This window comes from Salmo salar, chromosome 07 (genome assembly GCF_965601325.2).
Source record: "Salmo salar chromosome 07, fSalSal1, whole genome shotgun sequence".
Lineage (NCBI taxonomy): Eukaryota > Metazoa > Chordata > Actinopteri > Salmoniformes > Salmonidae > Salmo > Salmo salar.
The window spans coordinates 28,910,436-28,922,948 of record NC_138297.1 but is presented as its reverse complement, the minus strand read 5'-3'; the positions used below and the strand labels follow the sequence as shown (position 1 = coordinate 28,922,948).

The window sequence follows — 12,513 nt, the reverse complement described above, 5'->3', positions numbered from 1 at the left end:
TAATGGAAGAGACAGCATTCAGAGGTCAAGACAGTGCTGCTCTGAGACAGGCATGGGGACTGATCTTGATAAATCAACAAGATTTTTATTTTCACTCAATCTCAGTTTGGGTATTGGTTAGACTACAATTAGGGTGTGGAACTGTTAGGATTTTGCTCTTACTGTAGTAATGTAGCCTACTCCCGACCGGTCACGTTGTACAGCACCATTATGGGCTATTAGCAGGACAATAGACTCTTGCCAAGAAGGAGGGTAGGGGGAGAATTGTATTGTCAAATGTATTTCTTAGTTAGGTTGGCTGTATCATAACCGGCCATGACTGGGAATCCCTTAGGGTGGTACAGAATTGGCCCAGCGTCGTCCAGGTTTGGCCGGTGTATGCCGTCATTGTAAATAAGAATTTGTTCTTAACTGGCTTGCCTAGTTAAATAAAGGTAATGTTGTACAGCGCCATATTTTCCTAACAGAAACCGTGAGGGTTTTGTTTTTTGTTTTTCTTGGAATAGAAACACTATAATATTAATACAATTAATTAAGCTACATTTTTTTAAATAAATGCCATATACTATGTTCTTACAAAAAAGGCTTTATGAGGCGAACGTGGGCTTTTGTTTTCTCTCTCACTAAAAACAGAAATAACTCATTCTAAATAACAAACTGGCTTTATTTACAAATTAGTAAGAATTCCTCACGTTCAATAATGGCCTTTTTCTCGCTCACTTTCAGTTATTTGAAAACAAAATAATCTCCAAAACATAATTGTTTTTTAAACAAGCCATAGAAAGTTGGTTGCAATTTAAGTTTAATCCACCAGAAAAGACAGAACAAACAATACAACCAATATTATGGTTAAACTCAAATATACTAATTGATTAAAAAAACTGTATCAATTGGAACCTTTAACATGTGAAAGGGGGGAAAAGTGTTATTATTATTATTATTAACCCTGTTTTTTACAAGCATAGCAGGCTGTGAATTCTGCAAACAATGTTTCTAGGATGTGCTATTAGCAGGACAATATATATTGGTCATATTGGTCACGGCTCCCGAGTGGCACAGTGGTCTAAGGCACTGCATCTCAGTGCAAGAGGCATCACTACAGTCCCTGTATCAGGGACTCCCATAGGGCTGTGCACAATTGGCCCAGTGTCATTTGGGTTTGGGTTAGGGGAGGGTTTGGCCAGCCGGGATGTCCTTGTCCAAAAAATAAGCATGGTGACTTTTGCCATATTTTCCTAATGGATACCCTGAGGGTTTCGTTTTTCGCTTTTCTTGTAATAGAAACACCATAATATTAATCAAATGAATGAAGCTACATTTCTTAAAATCAATCCCATATGCTATGTTCTTACAAAAAAGGTTTTAAATGATCTAGTACAGCCAATATTGAAGACTATCAAATGCTTCTCAAAGATGCCCTTTGGTGGTCAAACTAGCACTAATTAGCATTAATGGCAACAATGGCTGACAATTAAATTACGTGCCATAGAATTCTGCGGCAGCCCGCATGGTGTGCTGCAGTATGATGCAACTTTTACAGGAAGAACCACTTCACTTTAGCTCAACTGTCTTCATTATTACAGGAAAATAAACTCACAACAAGATCATTATTTACAAGTTAATGGCAAGCAAATTACAGAAAGTAGCTGACGGTTGTGAGTGTGACGAAATAAAAGCAGGGCATTCTACCGGATAATGTTAGAATTTGGACACTTTGTCGTTGGCCTAACATTATATCCTGATTTGATTTTGGTGCAGGTCATGTTCTTCACATTACCGTCTCTGGTAAACACATACTATATCAAATAAAATCTAAGTTTATTTGTCACATGCACAGGATACAGAAGGTGTTGTGAAATGGTTACTTGCATAGTGGAGTCTTTTGTTTAGACATGTAGATAGCTAGCTAAACAATGAACCATAATCCCAACTCATAATGTTACAACCCTGCATGAATCTGCAGGTAGCTAACCAACCAGGATCAGTGTTAGCTAGTGTCATGACGTGGCCCTCTTTGGGTATAGCGAGCACCATCCCCCCCCTCTCTCTCTCTCTCTTACCACCTCTCTCTCTTCCCCTTACACCCAGGCTCTGTTAGGCAGGTCATAAATTACTAGAGGAGTTTCTCTCTTCATGGCCAGAGTATAGAGAGAGTGAGTTTCACAGGAGAACAAAGGAACCTCTTCCACATCACAAAACTTGAGAACTGAACAATGTCCATGTTTTGGAGAATGTGTACACGGTCGGGGAAGAATCCAGCTACGAACTGGTCCGTTTTGTAAAATTTTATGAAACTCATGAGAGACAATACAGCCACGTTACCATAACTGTCACGACTTCCGCCGAAGTCGGTCCCTCTCCTTGTTCGGGTGGCGTTCGGCGGTCGACGTCACCGGCCTTCTAGCCATCGCCGATCCACTTTTCATTTTCCATTTGTTTTGTCTTTGTTTGGTTTCAATCCCCCAATTACTTGTTCATTATTTAACCCTCTGTTCCCCCATGTTTTTTTTTGTGAGTGATTGTTTGTATGTATACGGTCCGTTATTGTGGGCTAGTTTATTGTGTTGTATTTATTGATTCCTTGAGTAAATTACATTCCTTACTCATTTCTCCTGTCCTGCGCCTGACTCCTCCACACCAGCGACACACAGGCCGATTACAATAACTCTGTTTATACAAGAGTCTCCGTTGTGAGGCTTGCGTCTAATTGTTGTATAAAATGAATGAGGAAAGATGAAACTATTTGTGAAATTATGTAAGGGGATTTTAAACTGTTTAATGAAAGAGAATTCAATTCCCTTTAAAGTTTAACTAAATCATTGGCCCGCCCCATGAGCACAGACATTGATCTGGCATCATGGGACAGCCCCTTTCTACTGTTACGAATATAAGCCCCACCTGGAGGAATTCCCTTCAGACCAGCTTACCTCGATTACCACGAGAGGGCTAAGGTTTGAGTAGAGACCAGTACCTCATCACAGAGGGAGCTAAGGTTTGAGTAGATTGCTGAAACTTTTAGCCATACCACGTGGTTAAACTCTGAGACTATCGATCCAACAGAATAAGAGCTACTCTTTGATACTAATCACTTGTCTGCAGCTAGAAATTATGTATCCGTGAATGCGAGGACCGACAACCGCCGAAACATCTATCTATACGAATATTTCTGAATGGGACTCTGAAGTACCCATTCTAACCAAGAAAGACAGGCTGATGAACTTCCAACAGAAAGAAGGACAATTCCAACAGAGATCACGACACACTGAGCGTAAATATATATATATTGATTGCAATTATTTCCGAATGAGTGAGCATTCATGTGCAAAGGATTAGCATTTCAATTGTTATAATTATCAACGGTGTAGTGTCTTTTTTTCTTTCACGCCCTTCTCAGTCCCTTTGTCTAGCAAGCCGCCATTCCGGTTTAGCCCACTAGGGCACATCCCCTATCATTTCCTTGTAACAATATCTACTTTGTTTGTTTGTATGTACATTTCTGTGATTATTTAGTTAGTTAATAAATAAATGATTGAGACAATTGATGTATGGAAGACTGGGTTCGTGCAGATAACCAACAATTTACGACGTTTGGAATGAGACTAACGTGAGGTAAATAATAATTCATTAATTGGAAGACTAATTGATCAGATATTAAAATATCTGAAAGTTATATTAGGAAAATTATAACTTTGTAATCTGAAAATTTTCTTTGGTGCCCCGACTTCCTAGTTAATTACATTTACATGATTAGAATAATCACGTAATAATAATTACAGAGAATTGATTTGATAACATAAGTCTTCATTTTAATGATGCCAAAGACCTGACACTAGCCAACATTAGGCTATAACTTGGAACGCAAATGGCTCTGAAATATGAATAAAATTACTACACAGATCACACACATAATTTTAGCTAGCGAGCCAGCCAGCTAACATTAGCTAGCTAGCTAACAGTACACTTTAACTTGGAATGAAAATGACTTTCTGACAAAATTAGAAACGTATAATATCTGAAAATGTAGCAAGCTAGACTATTTTACCCGCATACATGGATGGACGCTTCTCCCTCTCTGTCACGGATGCCATGGTTGCCTTTAGTTTAAAGTTGATGTAATCCGGAGACAGGTGTTTTATACAACAACCTTCTGTGTGTTCTCTTTTCCACTCCCTCTGCATATTTGCAATCAAACACCAGAATTATCTCCATCTCCTTAGCTATCATACTAATATTCCACCGGTAATTCCACTGATTTCAAAACTCGGTCCTCCAGAAAGTGGAGAGCAACACTTTTGCAGTTCTATTACGTGATATCTTTCAGAAATCCTGCGTTAGAAAGGAGTACCTACACTTACTGACCAGCTCATGTTACAGACAGAAGTGTGGTACATGGCAGACCAATCCGAACTCATCTCTCGGCATGTCCAGCCCGGCTAAGTTTCAATACTTGGTAGAAGCACATTTGGCTTCAATTACAGCTGTGAATAATTTTAAGTAAGATTCTACCAACTCTGCACAACTCTTAGTGCAACATGCACTTAGTGTACAAAACACCAGAAAAGCCTAAATTCATTGAGGAATGGACTCTACAAGGTGTTGACTCCAATGCTTCCACAGGTGTGTCAAGTCGGCTGGATGTCCTTTGGGTGGTGGACCACTATTGAAACACACAAGAAACTGTTGTGCTACCAAAGGTGCTTTCATCAAGTATTAGCTCTGTGGTGTAAAGATATATACGCAATCAAGACATCTTCATTTATATTTTTTTTAATCATTTAGAACATTTTCTATAATGTTTATTTCACTTTGAAATGGTGGAGCAGGTTGTGTAGATAAGTAGGAAATAAAATATAATTTAATCCCTTTTTAGATTAAATTTTAAGGCAGCAAAATGTGAAAACTGTGCAAGGGGTGTGCATTCGGAAAGTATTCAGACCCTTTGACTTTTTCCACATTTTGTTATGTTACAGCCTTATTCTAAAATGGATTTAAAATATAAAAAACTCATCAATCTAGACACAATACCTTATAATGACAAAGCAAAAACAGAGCAAAAAATGTACATAAGTATTCAGACCCTTTACTCAGTACATTGTTGAAGCACCTTTGGCAGTGTCATGACTCTCTCTCTTTGGTGAGAATCAAAGGCACCAGATCAGCTCGGGCCATGCCCGACAGATAAGCAGCCCCCCCCCCCCTCCTCTCTCCCACATGAGAGGAGGGGAGGGGGGGGGGGTTGTGCCTGTGTTATGACTTAACGACCGGTCGTAAATACCTTGCAGAAACTCTCCCTTTGGCTCGTCAGTTTGTATATTGCTGAATCAACACTTAGGTTAGGGTTCGTGCAGATTTATGAAGTCAACGATGTTCAGAATGAGACTGATATGAGGAAATGATTGATTGATGACTGGTATGATATCAATATATTCTTGAGTTAATTCTGGAAACTTTTCCCGTGGTGCCCCAAATTCCTGTTGAGTTACTTGTTACATGATTCATTCAATAGAGTAATAATTAAACATAGTAGGTAATTATTCGATGAATAGCAGTCATCACATGAATGATAGTCACGTCATGACAGCAGCGATTACAGCCTTGAGTCTTATTTGGTATGACGCTACAAGCTTGGCACACCTATATTTGGGGAGTTTCTCCCATTCTTCTCTGCAGATCCTCTCAAGCTCTGCCAAGTTGGATGGGGAGAGAACCCAACAAACATTGAAAAGGACACAAAGGATAATCTCTTCCCCCTCCTCCCTTTCCTCCCCCTGGCATGGCTCTCACCTTCCTCCCTCTGCCCCTCCAGGCCTCACCACACCCCCTGGAGGCCTTCCCCAGCGGTGCTGAGCGTGGTGGGGCACGGGATGGACAACGTGAGGGGGCCAGTGGCGCTCTCCGTAGTGAGCTGAATGTGAGCAATGCCCTTGTGGCCCTCAGTGTCCAGTGGTCGATGTGCATCTGTGCATGGAGCTGGGGCTGCATGCCAACTACCTTCTAGGGCAGGCACACTTGAGAGGAAACATTTCAGTAGAGGTTGAGGGCATGGATGGGGGCAAAGTCACTGTAAACCTGGACACCAACATGGCCATCGACTGGAGAACGGGTCATACCTATGAGATGAAGCGAGTGGAGAGTGCAAATACGGATTGATATGTTTTTATTGTTGATAAAATTCGGACTTATTTTTATTACATTATACATTCTCCAGGCGTAAGCAACATAAGCAGCCGCTAGGGGGCCCCCGACAAAAATAAATAATAATAATAATAATAAATGTTATTATTATTATTTTAATTATTGTGTTATTTTTTTTATTACTCAGTCAGGGTCTCAAATTACTGTTGAAAGTTAGAATAGTAAAATACAGAAGGTGCAAGTTCGAAATTTGATTGTGCATCAGCAGTTTATCTCTTGTTTTGTCAGTCACTGAAAGTCACTCAATTAGCACATTTTTGTATTGGTAAGTTAGTCTAGCCAGTTATCTAAACATGTTGTAATCTTTAACACCTGTTTAGCATTTTAAACATCAACCTATAGTCCTGTTCATGCTGTAAACTCTGCTTATACTCCTGTGCTTGATGTGTTTTTAGAATTGACATTGTACTAGGATGATATGACCAATGGTGAAAAGATGATTCTCTGGTACTCTAACCAGAGTACCAGAGAATGTCTTCACTCACATTGTGACATTGTGCTGTCTGCTTCACATAGGAAAGAGCAGGAACCCACTGAAGGAGCAGTAGTCATATCGCCCATCGATGAAGACCCATGTGTTGATCCAGAGACGCATGTAGACCACTTCTCCCTTCTCCAACTGCAGTGTGACTCCATTGGACGCATGGTCATTCTGTTCTCCACTGGATTGGTATTCATACACAGACATCATCCTTTGGCCATCCTTGAATATGCTCAGACCCATGTCATGGCCTGCAAAGCCATTTCCAGAAAATCTGAAGTAGTAGACCCCTCTCACTGGCGCTGTGAAGACACCTGAGGCATAGAAGGAGTCGATAAATAGTGGTGGCATTTAGCCATTGCTACTAGAGGCTTAAATCAGGTGGACCAGTCATATGCACAAAGGAACGCTAATGGTGCAGGCTTTTGTTCTAGCCAAGCAGTAACACACCTGATTCAACTAATCAAAAGTATTTATTTAAAATAGTTGATTAGTTGAATGAGATGTGTCATGAATGGCTGGGGAAAAATCCTGCACCTCACTGGCCCTTTTCGGCCATCCCTGCTATAAATAATGATATAGATACAGTATGTTCAGTGTGAGACCTGTGATTGGGTTGTATGCACTGCCAATGTTGGTGAGGACTTTTCCGAAAATGAGGTTAGTCTCTGCGTCGATGGGCCCATGGTGTTTACTTTCAGATGACAGCAAGGCTGCTGAGAAGGCTACCTTGGGTTGCTCTGCATGCAAAGATAGTAGCAACACCAACAACAGCATCAATCAACAACAACAGAGAAATGAGAACATCATCATCCCTAACAACGGGCGAGTTCGTTTTGCATGGCCTGGTGCCCCAGGTGGGTGGAGATTTCACTTTAGGGCTAATGGAATGGCCTAAAATGAGCAAACTCCGCCCACCCGATGCAAAATAAACTTGCGCATTGGTAGGAAATAAGGAGTAAGGGGAGGAGCAAGAAGAGGACTTTCTTATTTGTGAGCATTATTGACCTGTAAAGCATTGGGTAATACTTTATATACACTTATACATTTATATACATTGACCTGTAAAGTATTGGGTAACACTTTATATGCATTTTCATGATAATAAGCTAATCCTGAGGACCTGAGCCCTAGGATCATGCCTCCGGACTACATGGCCTGATGACTCCTGGCTGTCCCCAGTCCACTTGGTCGTGCTGCTGCTCCAGTTTCAACTGTTCTGCCTGCGGCTAGGGAACCCTGACCTTTTAACTGGATGTGATACCTTGTCCTGGACTTGCTGTTTTCAACTCTCTCGCTCTCTCTACCGCACCCGCTGTCTCGACATCTGAATGCTCGGCTATGAAAAGCCAACTGACATTTACTCCTGAGGTACTGACCTGTTGCACCCTCTACAACCACTGATTATTATTTGACCCTGCTGGTCATCTATGAACATTTGAACATCTTGAAGAACAATCTGGCCTTAAATGGCCATGTACTCTTATAATCTCCACCCGGCACAGCCAGAAAAGGACTGGCCACTCCTCAGAGCCTCTAGGTTTCTTCCTAAATTCCTGCCTTTCTAGGGGTGTTAGGCTGGGTTTCTGTATTGCACTTTGATGACATCTGCTGATGTAAAAAGAGCTTTAGAAACAAATTGGATTGATTTGATTGAATACATGTTTATGAATGCTTTAGAAATGTCTGCTTATAAATACTCATTAACTGATATTTACAATTTACTGTACCTTCTCTCTCTTTATTCAGTTTATCCACCATAGCTCTCTGCTCTTTCAGGTCTGCTTCTGCTGTATGGAGCTTAGTACTCAGCTCTCCCACCAAAGACCTAAGCTCCTTCAGTTCAGTGTAGATGTTCACCACAGAACCCAAGACCTCCTCTTCTTGAGCCAGACACACGTAGCCCAGCAAGACCAGCCAGCCAGTAGCCGTCCTCTTCATCATTTTCAGTGTTTCCTTAGTAAGCTTATTCGCTATGATCTAAGAGGGAAAACCAACCCTTGCTCAACCCTTGCTCAGTACTCCTACTCTGAGAAGCTTTGTAAATACTGAGTGAATAGGGCTACAGTTGATCATTAACGCCAGACACATGGATATTGGTGCACATTGGCTGGCTGGCTCTCGCTGTCTCTCTCTCTCCTATTGGACTTTCATTTGTTTCCAAATTCAGGCTTTTCCAAATTCTGTTCATGATTTCATCACTGTAAGAACAAGTTTAAGAACTAATAAATGCCTACAATTACATAAGCAGAATAATATTACAGTGTACAGTATTTAATTCTGAACGCAAATCTGGCTATTTGTAAGGTCATAAGGTATTTAATAATATCAACACACATACATACATTTTTCAGTCAAAAAATTCTATCAATGTTAAAGAATTAGACTAATTTCTGGCATACAATACATTTTTTATCACCTGTAGATTAATGGCAGCCAAGCTCCTTCTCTGTGTTGTTGTGTTGTACAGTCATAACAAGGGTTGGGATCAATTCCACAAATTCCAATTCCATTCCAAGGATGATTTTCTTCTTCAATTCAATTCCAATTCAGACAGCCTCAATTCCAATTCAATTGCAATTACGTTTTCTGAAAATTGCTGCAATTTCAGTTGCATTCCAAGTAAATTCTCCACTTCCTGCTTGATTTCCGGAATCTAATTTGGAATTATAAATTAAATTGGACCCCAACCTCTTTCTCACCCTCTAAAGTTCCCTTTCTCATTGTCTTAAGTGGTTGGGCAGGCGGAGCAGACAGGCTCATATGTCCGTGTTGTGTCCTGGCATCTTGCCCAAATTCTCCCAATGTTGGGTAATGAGTTCATAACGGTTAAGATTTTCTGGGCTAACAATGTAAGAAATAATACATTAAAAAAACATAATACTGCAAAGTTTCCTAAGGACTAGAAGAGAGGCGGCCCTCTCTGTCGGTGCCATCTGGCAGGGAACATAGTACTGAGAGAGGTGAGCTTGAACAATCTATTCTATCAATAAGAGATGAAAATATCAAAAGCGCCTGTTGCGGGTACGCCTAAAGCGAGGTCTTCCTTAAGACAGCCACAGCTGAGGTAACTAGCAGGACTGAGTTGAGTTGATAAGAGTGTTCTTAAGTGAGGTATCCTTGGACATAATTGTTAATTAGCCAGTTGCGGGCAACCAAAAGTCCAGATCTGTGGTACTGCAACCCAGTACCTGTCTGCTCCTATTATAGTAGGACTGGTGAGGTTAATGTGTAGAACGAGGGACTAGAGCGCAGGTGATGCCTTGCGAGGGCCTCTGGCTTGGTGAAGTTCAATTATAAGGGAGGACCCCCATGAAATGGACAAAAATGAATGGCTACTTATTGGCATTGGGCGAAACATATACACAATCGCAAATACCACTCAATTGGGTGGCAATTGGTCCAAAACATGTTGCAAGTGGAACATGGCAAATGTCAGGTGTAATAAACCAAAAATCCCAAAGGGGGCGAGCGCGCTTCACCGCAGGATTCTATATGCGAAATGGTCAGAAAGTCAGGTCTCAAGGGTGAAATCTTCAAAATCAGATTTTTTGTTCAACATTTTTAAACCTCGTAAAGACTGCGTTTTGGAAAAAAAATGTTTTGTCAATTATACATATGTAGGAACTGTATGTACATTGTATGCTAGTTCGTCCATAAGGCCTATGTTTTGTCCATTTTCCATATATGATCATAGGAAGTTGGCCTCCGAACCCAAAAGTCAGTGAACCATGTCCAAATGGCATAATAAATGTCAATTTTTATTTAACTATGCAAGTCAGTTAAGAACAAATTCTGCTTTACAATGACAGCCTACCGGGGGACAGTGGGTTAACCTGTTGGGTCTAGGGGGCAGCATTTGCACGTCTGGATAAAAAAAATGTACCCGATTTAATCTGGTTACTAATCCTACCCAGTAACTAGAATATGCATATACTTATTATATATGGATAGAAAACACTCTAAAGTTTCCAAAACTGTTTGAATGGTGTCTGTGAGTATAACAGAACTCATTTGGCAGGCAAAACCCTGAGACATTTTCTGACAGGAAGTGGATACCTGATGTGTTGTATTGACTTTAAACCTATCCCATTGAAAAACACAGGGGTTTAGGAATATTTTGGCACTTCCTATTGCTTCCACTAGATGTCACCAGCCTTTACAAAGTGTTTTGAGTCTTCTGGAGGGAGATCTGACCGAACAAGAGCCATGGAACGATGATGTCCCATTAGACACCTGGCGCGCTAGTTCATGTTGGGTACCCTCGTTCCAATACGTTATAAAAGAGTATGCATTCGTCCACCTTGAATATTATTCATGTTCTGGTTAAAAAAGGCCCTAATGATTTATGCTATACAACGTTTGACATGTTTGAACGAACGGAAATATATTTTTTCCCCTCGTTCATGACGAGAAGTCCGGCTGGCTTACATCATGTGCTAACGAGACGGAGATTTTTGGACATAAATGATGAGCTTTTTTGAACAAAACTACATTCGTTATGGACCTGTGATACCTGGAAGTGACATCTGATGAAGAGAATCAAAGGTAATGGATTATTTACATAGTATTTTCGATTTTAGATCTCCCCAACATGACGTCTAGTCTGTATCGCAACGCGTATTTTTCTGGGCGCAGTGCTCAGATTATTGCAAAGTGTGATTTCCCAGTAAGGTTATTTTTAAATCTGGCAAGTTGATTGCGTTCAAGAGATGTAAATCTATAATTCTTTAAATGACAATATAATATTTTACCAATGTTTTCTAATTTTAATTATTTAATTTGTGACGCTGACTTGACTGCCGGTTATTGGAGGGAAACGATTTCCTCAACATCAATGCCATAGTAAAACGCTGTTTTTGGATATAAATATGAACTTGATAGAACTAAAAATGCATGCATTGTCTAACATAATGTCCTAGGAGTGTCATCTGATGGAGATTGTAAAAGGTTAGTGCATCATTTTAGCTGGTTTTATGGTTTTGGTGACCCTGTCTTTGACTTGACAAAACATTACACACAACTCTTGTAAATGTACTGTCCTAACATACTCTAAATTTATGCTTTCGCCGTAAAACCTTTTTGAAATCGTAAAACGTGGTTAGATTAAGGAGATGTTTATCTTTCAAATGGTGTAACATAGTTGTATTTGTTGAAAAATTTGAATTTTGACATTTATTTGGATTCAAATTTGCCGCTCTTGAAATGCACCTGCTGTTGATGGAGTGCACCACGGGTGGCACGCTAGCGTCCCACCTAGCCCCAAGAGGTTAAATAGGGATTTACCATCACCAAATGGACTGGCTGAAGTCAACACCAACAAGCGAGATAGTGGTTCCTCTATCACTGCTAGGCCATCCCGAGTTCAACGAACCAGACAATTGGGCAATTCAGCAATATATTAGAGCATGTCCAATTCGTTATTGGTAAATGCCCATTCTAATACATTGCAAATGGACAGTGTACATTTGTACATTTCCAATGTATTTAATGAGGGATTTACCATCACCAAATGGTCAGGCTTAAATCAACACCAACGAGCGAGGGAGAGGAACTACTATCACTGCTAGGCCATCTCGAGTTCAACAAGCCAGACGATTGGGCATTTCAGCAATATATAACAGCATGTCCAATTTTTGATGGTAAATGCCCATTGTAATGTGTTGCTAATGGACAGTGTCCAATACACATAATACATTGCCAGTCTTAACATGTTATACTGCAGTTGAACAGTGTCCATTGCTAATATATAGCTATTGGACAGTGTCCATTACACATATGCTATATTGATAAGTACTTCCCATTACAAAATGGACATGCTGAATCAACACCAACGA

The 12,513-nt window shown here is 40.4% G+C and overlaps 1 protein-coding gene across 1 annotated transcript; it reads right to left on the bottom strand.

Moving 5' to 3' along the window:
* Positions 1-6,570: 6,570 nt before the first annotated feature.
* LOC106609001 (complement C1q-like protein 2) lies at positions 6,571-8,724 on the bottom strand. The gene is made up of 3 exons (XM_014207322.3): positions 8,407-8,724; positions 7,282-7,416; positions 6,571-6,990 (listed from the first exon to the last, which is right to left on the bottom strand). Exons 1-3 carry the CDS (start codon positions 8,618-8,620, stop codon positions 6,704-6,706), a joined length of 636 nt encoding a protein of 211 aa, XP_014062797.1. The 5' UTR covers positions 8,621-8,724; the 3' UTR covers positions 6,571-6,703.
* Between the last annotated feature and the right edge of the window lie 3,789 nt (positions 8,725-12,513).

Excerpts from the sequence above, each read along its gene's own strand:
- LOC106609001 (XM_014207322.3), bottom strand. The coding sequence starts at position 8,620 with ATGATGAAGAGGACGGCTACTGGCTGGCTGGTCTTGCTGGGCTACGTG. Across the intron at positions 7,417-8,406 it reads ACTGAATAAAGAGAGAGAAG|AGCAACCCAAGGTAGCCTTC; the intron begins GTACAGTAAATT and ends CTTTGCATGCAG. Across the intron at positions 6,991-7,281 it reads TGCATACAACCCAATCACAG|GTGTCTTCACAGCGCCAGTG; the intron begins GTCTCACACTGA and ends TCTATGCCTCAG.